A 23,638-nucleotide genomic window follows, 5' to 3' on the forward strand; every position below is an offset into this window, starting at 1 on the left:
GTGCATGCCTTGCCCCAGAGGAGGTGATGGCTGAAGCAGGTGCCGCCTGCGTGGTCACAGAGGCTGTGTATGCTGCCTGTGTAGGCTTTCACAGTTCCGCTCAAAAGCAGCCCAAGGCTGCGTCCTTTTCTCTGTTTATTTGGCCCAGATCTAGTGTAAGGCTGTGGTGTGGAAGGGGTTGGGCTGTTGTAGCTGCAGGAATTGAGGTGGCTGTGCTGCCACTTGAGATCTGGGCTGCTTCTGTTGCAAACTTCTTTGAGGACCTGTCTGCCCCAGATCTAGCCCTAAGCTGCTGTGTGGGGTGGGTAGAGTAGGGTGCTCTTGCTGGGAGACCTGCTGAGTATGCCTAAGAGCATTGACAATGGGCATCACTGCCCCACTCAGACCACACCCCAGGCCCTCTGGGCTGTCTTGCATAGCTAGACGACTTCTCTCCCAGGGCCTGTCTGTCAGCCCTTAGGCACTCTGGTCCTGTGTACCGCCTTGTGCGCAAGCTGAGAGTGTCCACTGTGAATACTACCACCGCCCCGTGTATGCATGGACTGTGGCCTCCAAGACCCTGCCCAGATCACACCCCAGGTGCCCTAGTCTGTTTCTGTGCAGCTAGACCGAGTCTTTGCCAAGATCCTGTGGCAGGCTGTGGTATGGGGTGAGTGGGGCTGGAGTGGTCACCCCCCTCTGACTGGGAAGTGAAGCAAGGTGGCTGCTGCCAGTGCAAGGCTCTCTCACTCTGACTATTTGTAAGCCAGCGCATGTGCACCCTTGGTAAGTAAGTAGAGCCTAGGCTTCTCCAGCCCTTCTAGCATCTGTCTCAGTGAATTTCCCAGGAGGCATGGGGGCCTGTCTCCTCCACGTAGGACCCCAGGACTGGGATGCTCAGATGACGGCTCAACCCGCTGACTCCCCAGGGTGAGGGTCCACCTGCATAGACCTTCTCCTCCTTACAGATCCCTCCCAGGGACACAGGTCCTGACCTGATGCCTTCTGCCCCCATCCTACCTGGTTACGTGGAGATCTTTCGCGCAGCCTTGGTTATATAGGAGATCTTTTGCTATTTTGCAGTTTTAGGTGAGAATTGTTCCACATATAGTCGTATTCTTGTGTGTTTGTGTGGTGAGGTGAGCTTCATTTCCTCTTACTTTGCCATCTTGATCCTGCCTCAGACTCTGAGCTTCCTAATGCCAGTCTGTCTTTCCTATTCTTACATACTCAGCCTAGGGACTGGTGCAGAAATTGGAAATAAAGCAGGCAAAGAGCAACTTTATTTCTTTATACACATTCTGCTTTAATAGCCACCAAAAAGACTGTTTCATTTCCTCTCACCAACCCTGTCCACCAGTTATATTGGCCTCCAACCTACCACTATAGCAACATATATAAATATATATCATACATTTATACACATACACACATTCTAAAGCACTGTGAAGACACAGACTAGGCTTTAGGACAACTGGTGAGTGCTCACATGTCACTTACAAGTGATCACTGGTTTGCTTTACTCAAGATTTTCAGTGGCTTGGTGTGGCCATTCATCCCCAAATCCAAGAGGGAGGTTAAGATGACCAAATGGAACAGCAAATTTAGAATGAGGTCAGTAAACTTTTGGAGATCATATGAGAATAGAAATAGGAAGTACCAGGGTAAGCATGAGATGGCATCTGCAAGTCAAAGCTCTCACCACGTGGATCCCAAGAACTCGGGTGCTGCAGTGTAGACTGATGCCAATCCTGACCGACCCAGCTGTGCTGGCCCCCAGTCAGGTCATCGGGGCCCCGTCAACACTGTCTGTCAGGGCATCGCCGCTCAGTCGTGTGCTTTTAGATCTGCCGAGGGGCTCCAGTGTCAGAACCACAGCTCCGATCCTAGGAAGCAGGTCCTGTCTGCCCTGAGTTGACCATATGAGGATCAAGCTGAGGTGAGAAATGTGCTGTTGCTGGTTCCCATGGCACTGGGGCGTCCAGAAGCAGTGTCACGAAGTCCTCTACAAACTATGCGTGTTTTGCTCAGTGCTGGGCCAAGTGGACCTTGGCTGCTTATTCCACAGCCGCAGGAAAGGCCCACTGCCTTTTGGCACTGCCCCACCAGGCGTCATCTCGGACTCCTTCCAGACCCTCCAGCAGGTGTGGAGGAGTGAGACTCATATCCTCCTCAGCAGACAGGGAGCTGTGCAAAAGCGGGGCAGGCCCATCCTGCCTGCTGTTTTAAGGACCTCTGGTGGCTTCGCTTCTTGCATGGCTCCTGGAAGGCAAGCGTCACAGGACTGAAGAGCCCGGCACTGCCCTTAGGGATTTTACCTGGAGACCAAAATTGCATAAAGTAAGAAGGCATTATCAGGCCCTGCTGGTGGCTAACTGAGGCTGCAGAGAGAGCTGATTGGTGACAGAAGCCAGGAGCTCCGTGAGAGCCTATTAACAGGATGAGCTGAGGGGGTATGCTGAGGTCTGGAGGAGCAACTGGTGCCACCAGGTTAGTGGAAAAGCCCCCCACACCCTCCTGTGGTGATACGTCTGCTCAAAGCCACTGCACACCAGGTGGCATGATCCTACCACTCCCTCTTGAGGGACCAGTTCCCTCTCCAATTCACCTTGGAGCAAAAGGATGGCTTTTGTGATAAACAGGAAAACAGCTTAGCATGAAACATGCACATATAGAAACAGCCTGTTGGAGGAAGGAGAGGGCATTTTGCAGGGAAGTCCCCCTTTTGTGTCCTGTGACTTAAGGAGGAGTGGGACGGGCCACGTCAGCAGGGACATCAGAGACCTTCTTGGTGCCACCTCTTACAGATGAGGGGCAGCAGGCTCACAGAGACTGAGGTCAGCAAAAGCCACACAGCCAGTTAGTGACAAGCCTGGGATTAGAACTCAGTCCTCGGGCCCTTTCCAATGACCTAGCAGAAGTCGAGAGGACTCTTCCAAATTAGGGAAGCCAGCGGGTACCAGAGGCTATTGGGTTACCTTTGCTGGGACAGGAATAAGGCTTTACAGAGGCAATCCTGTAAGTGTTCTTCTAAAAAGGCTCAGGAAAGAAAGGAATCATCAGAGAAAAACAAAAGGAATTAGCACACAAAAAGGCAGAGTTAAATTATGGCCCAACCCATTTTGACACTGTGAGGTCAACATTCTCTAGATTACAGTTTAGGAACATTCCTAGGCATATGCTCAGTTACTTATGGTAAAGCTTCGATGGCCAGTGTAAAAGGTTTAATTTCTGATTTTTAAGTCATTTCTTAACACCTCAAGTTTTCTTCAAAGTGGTTCCTAAAGAAGGTGTTAGTGTTTTCAATAAACAGAGAATGTCTCCCATATATGTAAAATCTTCCCTTTAGTTTATTACCCTGTTCTTTTTTCGATCAGTAAGACCCAATGATTTTCTTTTGTGTTGTTGCTTGAAGAAAACTCTGCCAAAATCCCAATGCTGTTCTCAGCTCCATACTGTATAGTGAAATCTGTTTAGTAGGCTGTATCTTGCAGTTATTTTTTCATAAAGTGGTACAGGAAACCCCAGAACACATGAGTGACCTCAGGATCCCTTTACTGAAATCTTAACACAGAGGCAGACCCCTTATGTCCTCTGACCTCGAGAATCAACTGAATTGCATTTCTCCACACTCTTGACTTGGCATGAAGGAGAGAATATTGCAGTAAAGAGAAGGTGATGACAAAGTGAGAGTGAACCTAGATGGCAGGGGAGGTTGCTGATTGGGGTGGGAGTGCTGATGGGGTGGAAATTGGACAGATGCTCATTGAGGACCTGTGCTCCTGCAAGTGGACCAGAAGTCTCTCCTGGAAGGTCAGGGAAGGTCAGAGATGACCTCCCGACTCTGATGACAGATGCTGAAGGGTTTGAAGCAGGCTCTATGGCTCTGACTAATGCTGTGGTTTCCTTACCTCCAAATTAGTCCTTGCCTTCTTCAAAACATCGTGTGTCCGGGTCACTGAAAAACGAAAACAGCCCCACAAGGGAGAAGTTACCAGGGGGGCCCATACTTGCCTTGGGTGTGTGCTCTAAAGCTTTCTTTCTGGCCACTCAGCTTGGGGTCTCCTGCTGCCCCCCAACACCACCCCCAGCATCCATGATTACTGATAAAACGGGAGGTTCACGGATGTCACATCAGTCTCCCCCTTTCCCTAGCCTCTCTGGTCACTCTGCATCCACAGCACAAGCGGGGAGTCTGCAAGTTCCCCCATCTTGTGTCCTATTCCGTGGTAGGGGGACACCCACACTGGCTGAAGATGAACTGCTCCATGCTCTCCTTCTGCTGGTTGGCAGTCTTCAGACGCTCTGCCGTGCTCTGAAGGAGACTCTCCTGTTTGGATAGTTTGGTTTTCAGCTCTAGAAGCTCCCTTTTCATGGACTCTCCCTGGGAAGAGAAAAAGGCTCTCTGACAATGGTCAGAAATCTGAAAGCCCCCCGGGCTTTGTGGCTCCTAACAACCCAAAATAGGATTTTACCATCTTCTCAACTATTTTTGGACTCAATTCTCCCTACCCCACCAGTTAAAGCATCTAAAACCCTCCAGCAGATGTCAGCTCACAATGAGGCCATTAGGTATGAACACTGAGAAGCTGGAAGCCCCCGTGCACGTTAGCACAGGCTACACTCCTGTTGCTGCACAGGATCTGACTCCAGGCCGTCAGCTGTGAACAGGAGCTCAGATTTAGTGTTGACATTAATCATATCACTTGGGCTACACAAGTAAGACTTGGTTGTTAGGAATATGATGACCGGCAGGACAGGGCTGGCCTGAAACAGTCTGCAATTTTGTAAATATCCCTGCCAACTTCAAAACGGAAAATCACCCCCTCCTCTGGAATTAGCATAGTTGGGTCTCCTAAGATGTCAGGTGTCAGTGAGATTAGTCTGGAGTTAGAACTCCTGGGAGGGGATCCTGAAACCTGGCTATTCAAGGTCACCAACCAGAGAGCTGGCTTGAGAGCACCCGGGGGAGGTTGACTCTCCCCTGGCCTGACCTGGAGACTGAAATTTAAGTGATTTGTTGGGATTCCAGTGGGTGGCTAAAAGGGGCTGGTCAACTCATGATGACATTCTGTGATCCTACCTGATTTGTGGAAGTGGGGTGGGGTGAAGACAGAAGTTCTTGATGTTTTAACATGTCCCTGAACTTGAGCTCAGGCAAACATCAGACAGGTAAAGAAAGTGAACATGAATGGGTTATCAGAGCTCTCCTGTCTCTCCCTCCTCCATATCCTCTCCTTTTCCTCTTTAATTAGTTATCCCAGGAGTCAGGGGTCAAAGGAGAGGGGATGTCATCAGAGCTGTGCTGAAAGCAGCCACCATGGAGGAGAGGTCTCCTTTCTCTGGTCCCCTCTGTCCCAATTGACCATTCAGCTCCTGATCTTCAGGGTCTGCAGACTGTGGAGGCATAAGGATTTTGGGGGGGCAGAACGAGTAGATGACGCTGGCCTCTTACCGACTTTCCATGCAGTGCAGAACCATCGGAGCTTGGCAAGGCCGCTCGCCAGAACATGGTGAGGAGGGAGGCTGCCTCCTCCAGCCGGTGATGCAGGGCATTGGTGCTGCTCTGAAGCTCCTGGATGCCTTTGCTGCCCATCGCCTGGGAAAAGGGGGAGGTAGCCATGGACATCCCTGGGGCTGAGCAATCACTTTTTTTTCCTGTGAGCACAGGCCCCAGCTTCCTTTGTGAGTGAGGCACAGACAGGGACCTGCTTGAACCTGTGAAACCCTTTTCTAACCCTGAATCTCAGGATCTCTGACCTCAGCAGGGCCCTCCCACTTGCAAGAGTTCATTTGATTCCAGCCTTCCCCATACTCTTCAGCTCCTAGTCCTGCACATGCTCTGGAGTTTAAGGTCCCTAATTTTTGCACTGTGCCCTGCCCTAATTCACACCTCATGCTACAAATGGGCTGAACCATTTGTAGCTCAAAGGATTGAGGTGCTGCTCCCTTTACCTGACATGCCCTCTTCCCCAGAGAACGTACACATCCTCTGTGGCATCCCCTGAGCCAGTAACACCCAATTCTGGGTTCATGCCCTCACACCCAGAGTGCAGCTTCTAACACTGTGCCTGGAGCCCCTTGTTATGCTTATGTAGTCAGGTGTGGGGCTCCCTCCCTAGTGAGGGGGCTCCTGGGCACAGGCCTCTCCCTGAGCATCCATGCGTCTCCAGTGGCTCAGACAGCACCGCAGCTGGGGGTGCCTGGTCTCTCCTGGTGAAGGGCTCTGAGATCTGCTTTCTGCTCTCCTCCCCGGCTCAGTCTGAACCAGGAAATTCCATGGCTGCCATGTTCCTCACTCCTTCCGCACATTTAGCCCATATCGACGCAAATTTTCAATTTCTAGCAAACTGATTAAGTGATTTTCTTCTGCCCAAGGATGGCCATGTGCCAGCATGACTTTAGCAGATAATAAGCTACCAAAGGGTGCTCAGTACAGTCCCATGTGTATGTCAACACTTTAAAAATGCTCTACTGATGAGGACGGCAGTGCTGCACAGGCTTTTCTATGGTTCTGAGTGGAAATGCCAAGTCAGCTACATCTGGAACAGAGCAGAGCTTATCGTGAAATTAGCAGATGAAGACAAAAGGCCCAACTGGGTGTAAATGGAACATATATCCTCAGCTGTTGGGAGATGTGAAGCATGGGGAAAAAAATAGCAGAAGGAGCTAAAATCAGAAGAAGGAAGGGCATACGGAAAATATGCAAGAAAGAGGTCTGTAATGGAACGATGTAATTACCTCTGTGCCCGGAGTTTCAAGGCCAGGGAGGTTGCAGGCTGATCTCGTAAGAGATGCTATCTTCTTGACCAGCAGTCTGCCCTCCCCGATCTGCTGTCTTAGGGCGCTGTAGTCATCAATGTGGCCAATGACGTGGCGGCCATGCTTATTGGCAAAGGAGCCGTCAGTAGCATCACCCTCCAACTTGGGAGGGTTCTTTATTCCAGGAGAAGCATCCGAACCCAGCTCTGAACAATCAAACCACAACAGCACAAAAGCACTGTTATTCATAATCATTCCTTAGTTCAATACAAAAGAGAAGTCAAATAATGAAAGGGGACAGAAATAAGACAGTCTTGGAAAGTACAAGCATGGTGTGAAATCCTTATATATTCTGGGTTCTACATTTTTATAATCTTTCTTATATCCTCTCATAATGATAAAATCGCCAGGAGGCAAATTTTATCCTTATTGACAAATGAAATATTCAGGACATATATTATACATACAAATTTTTAACTACGGGGTTGAGAAGACACAGATAAGGAAATGAAGCTGGACCCAGAGAACACTTTCAAAAAGTGGGTGACTGCAGTGAAGCAACAACAGAGCAATCGGAAAACAGCATGAGGAAGAAAGGCAGCACAGAAGGTGCAATGAACAGGGCTAAAGGCCTTGGGACATGCAGAGAAAAATCTCTAAATTTAGATAATGCGTATACAGAGAAACAAAGGTTACTTGCACTAATAATTTTCCAGCGTCAGTCCCTGAGTCCTGTAGTTGCCTTATTTACCATTTGTCCTATTAAAAGTTGTGGTCTCAGAGCCAGGAGCAGCGGAAGAAGAGCTGGGGAAGACCACAGCTGGAGAATTCATGCCCACGTCCCGAACTGGAGGGGAGGCAACTGAATCTAGGGAGTCAAGGTAACCACAACTTTAGGAACCCTGGGAACACACTGCTCCCCAAGCACGTGCACAGCCTAGTCTTCACCACCAGACAGTAAGGCAAGAGGACCCCCCTCTTACATAATCATCACCCATGTACCACGTTTAAAAGCAACAGTAAGCAGATCACTTTGTTTGGAACAAAAGGAGGTTCCTATAATTCACAGAGCAACTTCTAGTTTGAAAAATTACTAGATATACTTTTCTTACCCCAGTTTTTGAATATAATTTTGTACACAGCGTCCAGTGCAGCGCTTTGAAACTAAATATAAATATGCATAAATATATGCAGTATATATGGTAAAAATATTTGATCAAAGAATGAATGGATTTATGGGCCATTAAACTCAGCACTCTAACCACCATTGTGATGAGTGGGGACTGGGAAATATGCAGTGGTGTGAGAAGAACAGGCGACAGAAGCCTTGGTGAGTTAGAGACGCCCTCTTGGAGGCCAGGCAGCAATCCTGCAGGGGAGGAATTGGGAAATATCACAAAGAGACAGGAATGATTCTGCTCAGGCAAATGTGGCCTAGAGCCTGCTTTCTGGCTCAGGCCTCTGCACTGGACGAGGAGGAGGAGTGACTGAGCCAGCAGGGCAGAGTCCTGGCTCAAGTGGTGGGGAGGCAGTGAGTGGGGAAAGCCTTGTTAAAGGGATGAAAGGGAGACACAACTGAGCATGACAGCCGCACGGTAGCCCGAGTATGTGAGGCATCCACCTAATTTTAACCAGAAATTTTTTATGTGCCAGGCATTTTGCTTGGTGGTCCACGTGCGCTTTCTTATTTAACGGCCACAGCAACATGATTGGGGGAAATCACCTTCATTGGACAGATAAGGTCATTGATACATGAATCTCGCAGAACCAGAAAAAAAAAAAAAACGGGTAAACCAGGCATGAAAGTGTAAAAGCTCATCTTTAGATAATCCAGAGCAGAATGGTTCCCATTTAGAATAAAATTGAGGACATGTCCATAGTGGTGAGTGGAGATGGTGAATTAAATGGTCTATCAAAAGGAAAAAAGAAGAGGAAGTAGAAATGAATGTGTCAATATTCATTGGGGCGGTATTGACACTCATATTAAAACCAGAGGACATGAGACTGATTGATGAATGATACTGAGAAGAGCGGGAGAGAACTGTGTAAACATTTGTATCTGGAGAGGCAAGCCGGGGGCAGGGCAGCAGAAGTGGGTGACTATACCTGGAACAGCACCACCACCTCCCACTGCCTTCCTACAGCCAGGGTTTCCTCAGGGACAGGAACGTTTTGCCACATGGCTGAGTTCCCCTCATGTTAGGCAGAGGAAGCCAGGCCAGAGAGTCTGGGAAGGCCAGTAATAGCAAGACACGGCATGGTGAGGCAGAGGGAGCACAGACTGGAAACCACAAGTTCTGCTTTGAGTCCTGGGTTGGTCTCTCAACTCCTGTCAACCTTAACATGTCAGCTAATGTCTCAGTGCCTGAGTTTTCTCATGTGAAATACAGAGACAGTAAAACCTACCCTACCTGTGATGAAATGATTTGAAAAATTATTTGAAAGCATGTAAAATTTAAAGCACTCCACAAATACAAGGAATAGACATTAACATACGTAGCTGTTAATTCTTAAGCATTTCTTATTATGCCAGGCACTTGTACATTATTTCATTTAATGCCCCACATAGCCGTGCACAGTATATATTAATATAATCTTCATTTAAAGATGAGGAAGCTAAGGCTTAAATAGCCTGAGGAGTTTAAATTCCAGGCAAACACCTATAAATCGCAAACTCAGAATCTGGAGCCAGATCTTACCCTAAATCCCACTCTCTCACTCGGGCACTGTATTGAAGCATCTCTGATTTCACCCCGACCTTAAGGAGCATGGAAGAGGCAAGATGGTGCCTTCCACCACAGACATCCCGGGGACCTCCCCACTGGCTGAGGGCTTCCTGATCCCCTTTTCCTTCCTACCTTGGAAGAGCGGCTGCTTGCTTCCAGGGTCAGGGCTGACAGGGAAGAAGGGGCTGAGGCCGGCTTTGCTGGCACCTCCATGCAACTGCTGCTCGAGCTGCACTCGCAGACAGTTGTTCACCTGAATGCTCTGCTCCAGCTGCCCTCTCAAAGCTCGGATCTCTGCCACCAGGTGGCTCAAGTCACTGCTCAAAGGGACTTGGTGACAAGCATCCCAAGTGTAAGCTGTAAGGAGAGAGAGGAGGGCTCTGGTAGCACTGATTCAGGTATTTCCAAGCATCTGTCAGAACACTTCTCTGTGACATTCCTTCCTGCCAAGGACCACAGTGTCTCAGGGTCCCAGGCAACACACCTGTGATGGAGATGTCCCTCTTCCAGTGGGGGGCCTGGCACACACTGAGATGGCGCACACTCCAGTCTAGAGTTTCCCTGAGGCTCAAATGACCCTTGTGCACCTGGAGGGCATTTGATTGGCAGGTGAAGTCAAGCCTATTATTTTACCTCTCTATTAACCTTAGTCCTGCAGGCTAGAAACAGGGTCTTCCAAGATAGGTGTACTGAACTAGAGAAGGGAAGGTGCTGAGGGAGGAGAGTCGATGATTTCCACACTCAGGGGTCAAAGGGGAGAGGAGGAGAAAGGCCTCGGGTCTTGGGCAGCAGGTAAGAATGGGAGTGGGGTACCACAGACCAAGGATCATAACTAATTGGACTTCTCAATTTCTCCTTGTTTGTTTGTTTGTTTTTTTATCTCCACTCACCACCCGTAGTCTGTTTCTGTGTACTGGGGAAGAAGAGATTAAACAAATATTCTACAAGACCACAACTGTTCATCTAAAAACTATGAAGCCAAATGTTCTTTCAAAAGATGGAATTTGTTTGGGTTTTTAGCAAGGCAATAGGATGCAAATACCATCTAACACATGCACCCAGTTGCATCTGGGCCATAGGTCCAGAAACTAAATTTTTTTGTTTTTCCAAACACATTCATAGTCCTGTAATGAGCTATGCGAATATTCTCACTAAATGAGATAAATGAAGACTATGAATATTCTTTCATCAGTTCAGTTAGGATTTGTCACCAAATGTGTGTATTAAAAAGATTTTAATTCAGAGTTCTTATTGGGTCATAGAGTTAAGGATAAGGGATAATGGGGCTTTAGTGGTAGGAGCTTTGAGATGAATCCTGAAAGACCCATTATAAGGGAGCAAGACATGAAAGGGGAGGTAGCTGAGGATGAAGTGGTTTCCAGATACCAACCCCAAAGTTCCATGATGCTCCTCCCTTTTGTTCTTTTCTGAAATCCAAATTCTCACAAATTGTTGCTTATTATTTAAAATTTTTTCATCTATTTATTCTCCTTCATCTTCTGATTACACCTTATATGAGACCCTCCACACTTAACACCCATAATATCACTACACCCATTCAAACAGGTTTCCCTGATTCTAATGTTGGACTCCCAACTCCAGTATGTGACACCAGTCTTACTATCTTAAAATTCTGTTTCCATCATGTACCCATTTTGCTTGGAAAATATACTCATTTTCCGTTGCCTACTACACAGAGTGTAAATTGTCATCCTACCTCGTAGGCCTTCTATATACTGGCAACTCTCCTTTCAACTAATCTGACTCCATTCTCTTGCCTTCAATACAAAACTCCCCTCTAGGCTGGTTGGTCTTCCCCCTGACCCAGCACTTCCATGACTTTGTACATAAGCTGTTCTGAAGCCTGCTGTGCTTCTTTAATTCTTCAAGTTCTCGATCAACTTCTCATCAACAAATTAGAAAACTCAGTCACATCTGATGAAGATTCAAATTTGGCTGAACAGTGAAATTATAATAAACCATAGTACTTAAGGAGCTTTTAAACATATAGTCAAAAAACAAACAAACAAACAAACAAACAAAGAGTTGAAAAGTTCAGGGAGTCAGCATCCCATCCAAAGCAAGAACTTTTTCAACGGGATCCTTGAAAAATCATCTCTTTCTATTTAAACGGGGCTTGGATAGGAAGCCGACTGCTTCGAAACAGCCAATCCATCACTAGAAGGCTTTAGTGGGAAGGAAAGCGTTAACTGTGCAGATCCCAATTCCATTGCCCTTCACCCTCTGGCCCTTGTTCAGCCCTCTGAAGGGATAACAACACATCAGCTCCTCTTCACCTGACAGTTCTTCAAATATCTGAAGCCCGTTCTCATAGTCATATGATCTTTTCCAAGCCTACAGTTTTTTAGTTTCTTCAACCAGTCTGAGATATTTGGTCCCTGTCTTCATTACATTCCCTTGTTTGTCAATGTCCCTTTTACAAGATGGCACCCCACAATCTAACAATATTTCTGACATGGTCTCTCCATGTGGACAGCACAGCTGTACCACTGTGGTCTCAGGCTAACTTGGCTTTTCTAGCAACTCTGGCCTACAACTTCCTTGTGTAAATGTGTTTCTACCTAACTCCCCCGTCCTCAAGCCCACGAGTGGCTACAGAGCAAGATCTCCCCTTCCTGTATATCTACCACCGATATTTTTAACCAAAGTCAGGAGTATTTTTAATCTTTGCTAGATTTCATCACATTGACATCAGCCCTCTGTTCTAGCCTACTTGGAGTAATTGTGTTTAGAATGCCCTCCCCATTTGAAGAAGAATGGGGAAATGTTAATAAGATTCTCAAATACTAGCAGGTAGCAAAAATCCTCACTACAAGAGTTTAAAATTTAAATCTAGGCTGAAAATATAGGTCCTGTTAGTAGTATTTCAGAAATTTTTAAAAAGTCTTTTAATTTTCTCAGTGAGGAAAGGTCAGGGTGGGACCAGGTTGCGTGGGTGGTCAGAATTCACAACATTTAAGATGTTTTCAAATGATGATACCACCAGGGCAGTTGTGTTAAAAATGAAAATCATTATATAATCTGGAGTTTGATTCGCTTATCTGAGACCATCTAGGTGGGTGAGTTTGATGCCTGTGGCCGACTTGTAAGGATATTAAGGCTGGATCTTGCTCATATCACCAACCCCTGGGCTTTGTGTGTGAGAGCTCCCCTCCCTTCCTATTGGGAGCCTCAGTGAGTGAGGTTTTTTCTGAGACAGACCTCTGTAGGTTTCCAAGATCTCCACAACTCCCAAGGTAAAGACTTCACCAGGATCCTTAGCAAGAGCAGGCAGCTCACAGGGTGGGGAAGAGGCAGATACACATACCTTTCAGCCCCTTCCTGGAACTGCCATAAAGTGCCTCGTAGATCTGTACCTCCGACTGGAGGGACTCGAAGAGCTGCTGTTTCTCTTCACACTGTTGCTGCAAGAGGGCCAGCTTCTGCTGCAGCCTGCCAGGAGACAAGCAAGGGCCCGCTGAGCTTAGGGACCCCTTGGCCACACCAGGGCAAGAGCCTGTGAACCAACTTTTGCATCACAGAGTTTTAGCCCTAGACATCAAGTCAGAGGTCATGAAGACCATCACTTTTATTTTACAGATGTAGCAACAGAGGCTCAGAGAGGGAAAGTAACTCTGCTTGGAGTCATGCCATTAGCTGCAGGACCCAGGACATGCCATCCGGTATTCTCACTGCCCCTACAGTGCTCTTTTCACGCTGACAAGCAGTTACAGGGTCTGTGCTGGGAACTAGCGTCATGGCTGGTATAGAAGCTTCCCAGGTCACGATGAGACTCATGTCCTCAAACTAACTGGAAGCAGTAGAACGTACTTTCTCCAGTGTCTAATATGCTGAAGCCGCTATAACACGGTTTTACCCTCTCAACTTTGCAATGAAAAAGGCATTCCCAGAGAAGTCCTTCCTTCTTTTCAAAGTCACCCATAAATCTGGAATAGCAGAGAGGAAATTGAGGCTTCCAAAAAGGACCATGAACTGTCTTGCCAATATCCTTTTTCCTAAATCTTAAGATGGAGCCACCTTCTTTATGAGTGGGCTTCCTCTTACTTGGAGTCTTTCTCATGGAGAGACAGTCGTTCCTCCTGGAAATGCAAGATTTCCTGCTGCTTCTCCTTCAAGTCTTCCAAAAGCTGCTGCCGTCCCACCTTTTGGTGCTCCAGCTCCATTTCCAGCTCTTGAAGCCGAGATCGAGAGGTCAGCAGAGCCTCCCTCAGGCATTCTGTTTCCTGGGAGCGCTCTGGTGAGCAGAACACAGGAACATTTATATTGTGGGGCCAGAGGTCAGCAGGAAGATGAGCCCAAGCACATCCACCCTGACAAACAGAACTAAGGTAAAAGGAAGGCCAGCATATGCTGCAGCCTGCCAGGGGAGGCGATGCGAGTGTCTACTCACTGGATCCACACACTCTGGGGAATGGGGAACCGGTATCTTTGCAATGCCCTTGACCCTCTGATTTAATATGACCTACTTTGTTTCACAGAAGACATTCTGGTTTCTAATGCTATTTTCTAAGTGCTCACATACCTTCTGTGCAATAATCTATTCTAGAGTTTTGCTAACTCAAGTTTTTAGAATATATTATTTTCATCATTTCAAAAATGGGAACATCTGTCCTTTCCTGGGCTTGCAGCCTCTCTCTGATCATCATGATTTCTCAAAGACTATCAACAGGAACTCTGAGAATAAGGTTCCAGTGCTGTCAGTCCTCTGGGGTGGAATCACCTGGGCCTGGCAGATGGTGCTCACTTACACCTTACTACCTTCTCACCTGTAAGTCTGGGCGAGTCTTTCCAGGCAGCAATGGTAGTTTAGTAGTTCTGCCTTCTCCCTTATCTATGACGTTCATTATCCTCCCAAGCAGCGACCTTTCCTCTCACACCTTATTGCTCTGAAGAGGCTAATTCAGAAATATCTCTTGATGTCTTTTTCCTTTTCCACAAGCATTCTTTCATTCTGGGCTTAATCCTCTTAGCCACTATTCTTTATCTGTTATGGTTATTTAATAAATATTTGTAAATAAAAATAATTTGTAATTAAAAATATATCGATTGCATCCAGTCAAGTAACACTATGGTCAACTGCCTCCAGCTGCACACAGGAAGTGATGCTCACTCGTGGATGCCCACTGAATAGTGTTGGGAAAGCTCGGGAGGACATTCTGCTAACACGTCCAGAAATAATCATGAAGATTGGTGACCAAGGAGGAACCCAGAGTGTATGAATAGGGAGTTGGTGGGGAGATGGTGAGGAGATGTGGGGATAGCATATCAGCACTGGGAGGGGCACTCAGAGCAGCAGCAAAGTCTGGAGAAACCTGAGAGGGTGTGTAGGCTCTCACGTTCCTTCCTTTTCTGGTTCCAAACCAGCTGTGATTTTCAGGCAGGTAGAACAGATACCCACAGGTATCCAGTTTGGTAGCTAATGACTGTGAATATCTGCAGGAAGCTCTGCACAGAAGTGGTGGATTTCCTAGAGCTCCTTGTCCCTGCAGCATAGGAGGCTGAGGGCCCAAGGCTGGGAACTGGCAGGAAGTAGCCCTTTCTAGACTGAGAATAGCTATGGAGGTTTTGGGCTGGTGGATCTGGGTAGCTCTGTTCTCTCCACTTTCTCTCTTGGCTGCTCCAGTGGGTGATCAGTGTGGCCAGGGAAGAAAATGGCCTGAGACTGACCACACTTTGTGGCTTTTGATCACTCACCTCTGGAAACATGACTCAGCTGAGCCTGAAGGCTTCGGTTTTCCTCCCTAAGGACTCTGTTCTCACTGTAGAGCTGAGGTGTGGACTCCAGGCCTGGACTGTAGAAGTTAGAGGTGGATCCTGTCCCGAAAAGTGCAGGCAGACAAGTTACAACTTTGGGTCACAGAAGCTCTCAAAACTGCCCGTTCTGTCCCAACCCAGCAGAAACCCCTGAGGACTGGAGTCCTGGGCCTAAAGCCTGGTGGGCCAAATGCCTGATTTTCCTGTGCCTCCTGTGGATGGGTTCTTCGCATGCATGATCCCATATCTGGCCGTAGTTGTTCAGGAGGCTCTTTGCCCTAAATAGCTGGTGCTGGGGTGGTGGCAGGAGAAGGGTGTGTGGAACGGACAGTGTCCGAGTGTCAGCAGCCTGGGAGGAGGGTGTGTGGAGGAAGGCAGCCTTGGTAAGTGGCTGGGGCAGGACCCGGCAGACCTGGGTCTACCACTTGTCAGTCATAGGACAAGGGCCCAGAGAAGTCAGCAGGCAGCATATGAACAGATTAAGGATGGGATGAGAAGTCAGAGGATTCCTGGGATCAGACCTGGTTAGTTCTTCCATGAGGAAAGTTACTCTTTGAGCTCAGATACATCTACAAAGTGAGGAGAATAGAACTTGTCCCCTCCCCTTACTGATTGCAAAGAGCAAGTGGAGAAAAGCAAACCACCATGCTTTGAAACCTGCAAACTCCCCCTAAGGCCTGACCTTCAGAAGTTCCCTAGTTACGACCAGAAGTAGAAGACCTGAGCCTCTCCTACCGCTTCCGCGGGCAGTGGAGCTGAGCCTGTGTTCCAGCTGCTCCCTCAGGCGGTCATTAATGCAGATGGACTCCTCCAGGCGCTGGCGCAGGTTCCGGATTTCACCCAGATGCTCCTCCAGCAGGTCAGCCCCTGCAGCCATCCCACCAGGACAGCAGGAGGTGGGAGATGGAGAATCCTGGTCACTAGTGGGGCCCACTTGGGAGATGGGCTCAGCCAGTGGTCTCTCAGCAAGATCCCTAAACATCACCATCCTCTCTCACAGGCACCCATGAGCTCAGGTGACTGTTTAAACAGTAAATTGGCTTCAAAAAACTGGACAGCCTGGGGCTAGGCAAGCCCCACAGGCCCCTTCCCATGCAGGGGTACGTGTAACGGAGTTGTAAGGGTACGTGTACAGTTACTTGGTTAACTGGTAAGTGTAAGGGGTTTCACATGGTTTAGAAAAATAGCTGAAGGCTGTGGACATCAGTCTAGCACACGGAAAGGTGTGGCTGTTTCCTGAGTGCGACTTCGGGTGTTATAGAGAAGGCCTTACTCTACCCTAATACCTTTCCTCTTAGTGATTCTTGACTAAACATTCTTTAGCAAGGGACAAAGCCCTTCCTGCACCTGTAGAGAGAAGGCCTAAGGTAAAAGTTAGTACATCATGTAAACTCATCCTGTGTGGTTAGTGACTGACAGTCTGCTTCCCTTACATCACTTTGCACATGGAAGGAATAAAGGAGCCTGGGCTGATATAGGGATCTGGAGTCTGACTATAGGGGAGGAATCAACACCCGCAAGGAAGGCTAAAAGATGCAACAAAAAGCAGGGGGAAAGGTGCCAATGACACACTACATCAACTGCCTCATTTTGCTTTGAATCCAGCCTCTTTCTGAAAATTACAGCTCTTCCTGTTGGAACTGGGCTGCATCCCAGCATTCACCTGTATAGCTCCACCTCTCCAGTTAGTGTGATGTCTCTGGGCCCTGACTGGGAGAGCTAGGAGTGAGAGGGAGAGTTTAAATGGGTTTGTACACAGGATATACATATGGGGGGGGGAGCTGTGTAGAAACAGCCTCGCTTCTGTAACAACTCCTGACTGACGGAAGAATGTTCTGTGAATGTTGGTGTCTGGCATTGTGGAAGGACGGAAAGGGAATCAGGATGGAGGGAGAGAGAAGGACATGAATGTGAGTGCACAGAGGTAGCCCCTGACTTTCCCAAACCCCTGCAGAGCACCGAGGTCCTGGGCCGGGAAGATGATGGATGTACTTAGAAAGGACTAAGTACTGATGAGGTGCTTTCATTTTATCCCCACTGTGAGCCAGGGCCTAGAGGAGAAGGGAAAGCAGCCCTGCCCAGGCAGGAAAGAAGTGGATTCTAAATGAGATTTCGTCTCACAGACTGATCTGCTCGGCTTTGTGCTTTACCTGTGGGTTTGGAGTTAAGCTGGTACATGGATGATCCTGAGGATAGATCCCCAGATATGCTCCCTTTCTGAGGCCTCATCATGTCCCACTGGCCACTACTGCCCAGGTACCCAGGCTCCGGGATTCTGCTCGGGTCTACGGTGCCCCTTGGAGGAGAGTGGGGCCCGGCACGGTTGAGGTATTGGGAAGAGCTGGCTTCTAGATGGTTGCTCTGCAGTGTGGCTGGGCAAGCAGGATGAACAGTGTTGACACCTGGGCAGAAAGAAACATGAGTGAGAAGCAGAGTATCAGAAAAGAAGCTTCGGCAAGGAAGTGTGTGATTGCTGAGAGCAGACACTAGAGGGGACACGTGGGCTATCAGAGATCCCAGTCCACTGCGGAATACCAGTTGGATGAGGACTCGCACACTAGAGGCTCTTTCACCCCTTATATTTACTATCGTGAGACGCCAAGATGTAGAGGAAGAATAAAGGATGGGAAAGTCACCAGTGTACACAGAGGAAGAGTCCAGTGGCCCTACTCCTGGCTCCCTCTGTAGTTCCTCAGGATAGAGTCTAGGAGGTTCCAGAAGTAGAACTCATTGGCAAAGTCAGGGGTCAAAAGTGCGTTGGGGTATAGCACTGAGCACTCCTGTGAACAGGAATATTTGTTTCCCTATTATTACTTGCCTTTCCCAAAAGCTAACCAGCCAGTTTTTCCATTTCTCCATTTTTCCATTTGGGGTTTGCCAGAGAAGAAAGGGGGCGTGACTCCAGCTAGACGTGGTGGCCTCAGTTCCTGCAGACTGATGAGCTCTCTGCTGAGGCTGGGGGAGGTTCTGCTTAAGGCAAGTGGTGACTTGGATCTTATGCAGCATGATTCAAGGATGCAGGATGTCATCTCTCCTGTCTGAAGGGTCTTTAAACACCCTTCCGTGGAAGGAGGTGGGACCTTTCATTTCATAGGCTGCTGCTTTCATAGATCTTTGAAATCATGGGCCTGCCCCAGCATCCCTGCTTCTGTGTGAAAAGAAGCCTGGCTTGGTGGAGGGAGGGAGAGAGGTGGACAGGGCTGTAGCTTAGGATATTCACATTCAGAAGACTGTTTTCTTCCAGGGATTATCCACATGGGCAGCGGAGTAGATGGGTAGCCCCTCTTAAGAAATAGGACTGAGGTCGTTTCCTCCAACTAAGCCAGATCCTACTGAGGGGTCAATGCAACTGGCAGTTGCCAATTTTGATCCTCATTTATAGCTATTTCTCAAACTTGGCTACATACTGGAATCACCTGAGACAATGTAAAAGCATGTATTAACGCCTGGACCTCCAGAGATTATGCTTTCACTGGGATGGGGTACAGCTTTGGCACTGGATGTTTTCAAATCAGCCCAGCTGATTCCAATAGGCAGAAAAGTTTCAGAAGTAATGTCATGGGTCTCTCATTCTCTGGTTTGCAAAATACTAGATATTTATTAGGATCATTGGAAATGAAGGTGGGGCATGAACAATGTAAGCATCTAAATTATAGTCAGGAATTAAAAAGAGATGTCACTTCCTACCTCTTTCACATCTCCTTCAACCCCGGCCGCACACAAGGCAAAGGGAGAAATCAGTAGTTGTCAAGAGTCAGCTTGCTTTCTCACCAGGTCTGTCAGTAACAGTGATCAGTATCCTCAGGTTCCAGCCTCCCCAGCCACACAATACAGCTCACACTCCTGAAACCATGCAAAGACGCCAGACAGACTCTTGCACAAGTAGATTTTGGCCCCACGGTGACAAGAAGCCGCCATGCGCAACTGTCCACATGGAAGCTTGGTTTAAAGCAAAGGTGGAGCACTGGTAAGTGATGGCCCTTGGAAAGGACTGTGTTTCCAGAGGCAAAAGGAAGGGCTACAACCTTTCCAATGCGGGAACCATCGGAACTCTGGTCAGTGGCACAGACTGGATATGACTCTAACCCACATCAGCAGACCCCTCTTCATGCTCAGTACTCTCCTTCCATCTTTCCTTCTTACCCAACACAAATTGACAATGTGGAAAGATGAAGGAAAAGGCGGCAAGGAAAAGAAATCTAGAGAACACTCTTGCCCTTTTGGCAGGGGACAAACTTGTTATCCGTTGATTGTTGGTTCCAGGACTGCTGTAGTAGCAAGTTCTAGGTCAGAGAGAGCAGTACCTTCCTCTTATCTCTGAAGAGGGAGAGAAAAGACTGATACAAGTAGCCTCCAGAGTTGTTCAGCTGAGTTCCCAGCTCCATGTCTGAGCAGGATGGTATCAACAGCATTCTAAGCAGAAAAGACTAACTAGAAACAACATGGAACTGGGAGCAGAAGACCTGGGGTAGAGCCCATTTCTCCCACTTACTAGTGACCTTGAACAAGTAATCACCTCCATGAGCCTTAGTTCCCTGCTCTGGTTCTGTCACACAAGGTAAGAGCAGGTTCACATTGCTAGGTAAGCCTAGATTGCTGTACCTGTGTGACACTGAAGCAGGCCTCCTCACTGCCTGCAGAAAAGATGTTCCAACTGTCCTCAAAATGGTCTCAGTCTAGCTGGTTCTGGAAATCAAACCAGTGCCAGAGTAGACAGTGTATCTATTTTCAGGGCTGACAAATCAGCTGGTCCAAATGACTTTTGGGGCTTCATGTTCACAGGTTCTCAGCTGTGGTCTTCAGCCACTGGACACTCTCTGTGTGGTGACCCTACCATCAATCTCTGCCTCACTCAAGTTTCTTCATAGGCGCAGAGTGTGGTTTTAGATTAATTTCAAACCACTCTCTGGTTTTTTAATCACTACCGGAGTGCAAATTCATAATGTGAAGCGCTTTCCTTAATTTTTAAGCTACAAGTCATCACATACAAAATTTTTTACAATGAGGCATCCAGCCCATATGTACAAGAAACCTTTCTCTAAAAGGTGACTGCACACAGTCTATAAATTCTGTGATTTCATAATATCAACTATGTCTGAGAGTGGACAGAATTCACAATCAGACATCACAGCCTCTGCTTCTGCTTCTAGCTGCTCCTGTGTCACCTGCACAGAAGCAGAAATGAACTTTGTGCAATGGGAAGAGGACTTTTGTCACCCCTTCAGAATCCCTCTTCCACCATCGCTCCCAACCTGATGATGTCAGGATTTGAACGTGATCAAAAGCATTTCACAGTAGGAAGATACAACAGATGTAGAAAGGATCCCATTGAATGTGGCCATCTTTTTCTGGTCACTTCATCCTGCATAGGCAAGGCACCAAATCTCTCTCCCATGCCCTTCCAGCAAACACGTCACCAGTGTGTCAGGACTTGAGCATATCTGGTGGAAGTTACCCCACACTGACAGCAGTGGGGGAACACCAGGTGTTGGGCCTAATGAACATATATACCTCTTCACGAATAAGACATGCACACGCACGAGAAAGGTTAACAGTAAATACATTTCCAAAACCAGCAAGCACAGCTCTCCCTCAATCGACCACTGATAACATGTACCCCTAAGCTATTTTTTAAAACTGCCATCCAGCCAAAGCCATGCAGAGAAATACAGTGTAGGCCCATCAGTTGCAAGCGCACAAATGCAGCAGGAAGTGCTCACTTTCTCCCAACTGCTTCTGCAGCATCTGCAGCTCCTGCTGAGCCTCGGCCAAGGAGACCACGGGTGTCTCACAGCAGCCAAGGAGGGGAGGGCCAGCAGAGCTGAAAGGCAGGAAGCTGGGTGGAGCTGAGGGCAGTGGTGCCTGGGGAAGGCTAACCAGCGTGGGTATGGATTGAAAATGAAGGCCTACAAACAGAAAGTTAGGGAGAAATGAGACACATCATTAGAGAGGAAGGGAGAGAAAAGAATGGGTGAAAAATTGAGAAAGTGGAAGTATTCCTTCACCAGATGTCTGCTTGGGGAGTGTCTATCACTCGATGTTGTGATGACTGAGATGGCCAAGGGGGAGCACTGCTACCCAAGGGGCTTGCCCGGCTGACCCGCTCCTCCTACTCCCCTGCCAGGGCTCTCCTGCACACATATTCCACGCTCATCTTGAAAGCACTTCACTACAGAAAGCAAGGTGGCATTACCGTAACAGAGGCAGCCTTGAGAGCCCCATCCTAGCCATCTGGGCACGGACAAGTCAGGGTGGCTGTGCCTGAATGCTCTCAAGGGCCCCTGGCTGCTGTTCCCAGCATGTGCCAGTCCTTGCCCCTGTGACAAGACTCTCCCTACACCTAGAACTCCTCTTCGGAAAGCAACAGGACTCACCCTGAGGAGGGCAGGACTAGACTAAGATAGTGGGGAAATTGCATTACGAATGCATGTGATTCAAGACGGATGGAAACGAACTTCAGAATCACAAATCAATGTGTTCATCTACCAAAGGAAAAAGAAAGGTCTTGGCAAAGTGACTGACCCAATGGATTACAAATCTGTCTGGGCATTCAAATAACTTACAGAAAATTCTTAATATATGCAGATTCTCCGGGTCCTAATGCAGACCTACTCAATCATAAACTCTGAGAGCAGGGCTTGGAAATTTGATGAACAATATTCTTCACAGGTGATCATTATGCAGCCCATCTATAGACAGGCTTTCAGGAACCCTGGGAAGTTCTGATGTCTGAATCTGTCTACTCTTTCCTAAAAACCGTTGCAGGGCAGGTAGCAGAGGGAGGGAGGGAGCAGAAACCAAGACAGACCTGTGGAGTCTGTCTCACTTGGAAAACAAGTGAGATTATATTCTGAAAAATAATCCTTGCCCCAGGATGCTGACCCGGTATCAGAGCCGTACTGCAAAGACTGAATTACCAAGTGAAACAGCCCAGGCATCTTTCAGGGAGGCATTCTGATTTTAGAACTCTTGACTCTCTGCTCTTTTGGACCCCAGACATTTACACAGGTGTCTACAGTGCTAGACAAATAGCCTTCCCCCATGATTTCCTACTGCAGCTGCTGCCCACTCTGGCCCGGAAACTTTGAGCCCAGGCTCAGGAAGAGTTGGATATGTTCTTTTTCTTAAGATTTTGGTTGACTTGTCTACAAGAGAGACGAGGGCATCATAAAGAAAGTACTACTCTTCTGGGGGCACTGTACGAGTCTGTACAAGTCTGTACGAGTCTGACCTCACCACAACCACACTGGCGAGCCTGCCAGTCTTGCTGGGGAGCAAGAGGTGAGGACAAGGCCTTTTCCCTGCCGTCACTGCTGTGGAGCTGTGGTTGGACAGTGCACCCCTGGCAGCTAAGCTGAGGCAGATAAGTGAAATGTACCCCTCTAACTGGTCCAGGATACACAGCGTGTACATATCAAGGACTGCAAACCCATTGCTAAACCCATGAATGATAAAATAATAGGAACAGTATCTTGTCTGAAGATACTGAAGCATCTCCAGCTATGAAGCAGCCCCACCTGCCACAGAGAGGCCTCTGCAGATAAAATGGGCAACACGTGTAGGCAAGCAACAGTTGTGAATTTCTTTTTGTTCATTGGCTACAGTAATCCTGGGAGAAACATTTTGCCTCTTTGCTCCCCAGAGTGAAAGGAGAAAATGAAGTGAAGATGCTTATTTTAAAATGACTAGCCAACTACTGATCAAAATTGGTATGCAGATCGAAGTCTGCTGTGGATTACATATTCTTCTAAAATATTTGAAACAAAGAGTAATCAGACACAATTAGAGATTCAGATGGTCTCCTGTTTTTGTCCAGGATCTGATGCATATAAGCCCCAAATGATGCTGTTTTTTGTCCCTGAAGAAAAGTCAAACAGGCACCTGGGGGAGGAAATGAAGCCCCTGCCCCATTGGCTGTTGCATACCTGGATAGGCCTGGCTGGCCTCCTGGGGAGGTTTCTGGGGAGCTGGCAAGCTGATGGGATTGCTGCTGGGTTCGGCCTTAACCCCCTGAGATGCACTGGTTGCTGATGGTTTAGAAGACAGTACAGCAGAATGACTTGAATGATGGATGGAATCTACAAAACCCACGAATGAAAGAATATGTTTGGTGTTCTACAAAGAACTGGAATCTGGCCTTATATTTAACCAGGGGTACCTGGGCAGAGCCTTGCTTTCAGGGAAAGCACCAAGCACAAGCACAAGCACTGTGAGCAGGGTTCATCCCTTGCTTGCACAGAGGAAAGCCACCTTAGAGGAGATAGTGGGGCTCAGAGGCTGATACCATGAAAATGGCACCTCCAAAAAAACCAGGCAGGTCCAGCAGCATCTGTGGATACCCACAGATACTCAGGGGTTCAGGAGCTGCAGCGAGCGGGAGGGATAACATACTCCAT

General features: G+C 47.9%; 1 protein-coding gene and 1 long non-coding RNA gene across 5 annotated transcripts in view; one reads left to right on the forward strand and one right to left on the reverse strand.

Moving 5' to 3' along the window:
* The window catches only part of LOC140698211 (uncharacterized), a 44,641-nt gene that overhangs the window by 15,479 nt on the left and 5,524 nt on the right, over positions 1–23,638 (forward strand). The gene's annotated exons all lie outside the window — the stretch shown is intronic.
* The window catches only part of LOC140698209 (myomegalin-like), a 28,982-nt gene continuing 7,433 nt past the window's right edge, over positions 2,090–23,638 (reverse strand). The window contains exons 7-20 of the mRNA XM_072967857.1: positions 23,168–23,320; positions 17,393–17,644; positions 15,963–16,109; positions 15,183–15,302; positions 13,533–13,722; positions 12,796–12,920; positions 9,600–9,824; positions 7,493–7,609; positions 6,721–6,947; positions 5,435–5,578; positions 4,225–4,363; positions 3,891–3,937; positions 2,958–3,009; positions 2,090–2,297 (exon numbers count right to left, since the gene is read on the reverse strand). Of these exons, the coding sequence (XP_072823958.1) occupies positions 2,152–2,297; positions 2,958–3,009; positions 3,891–3,937; positions 4,225–4,363; positions 5,435–5,578; positions 6,721–6,947; positions 7,493–7,609; positions 9,600–9,824; positions 12,796–12,920; positions 13,533–13,722; positions 15,183–15,302; positions 15,963–16,109; positions 17,393–17,644; positions 23,168–23,320 (2,084 nt within the window). The 3' untranslated portion in view covers positions 2,090–2,151. The remainder of the gene's footprint in view (positions 2,298–2,957; positions 3,010–3,890; positions 3,938–4,224; positions 4,364–5,434; positions 5,579–6,720; positions 6,948–7,492; positions 7,610–9,599; positions 9,825–12,795; positions 12,921–13,532; positions 13,723–15,182; positions 15,303–15,962; positions 16,110–17,392; positions 17,645–23,167; positions 23,321–23,638) is intronic.

This window comes from Vicugna pacos, chromosome 9 (assembly GCF_048564905.1).
Source record: "Vicugna pacos chromosome 9, VicPac4, whole genome shotgun sequence".
NCBI lineage: Eukaryota > Metazoa > Chordata > Mammalia > Artiodactyla > Camelidae > Vicugna > Vicugna pacos.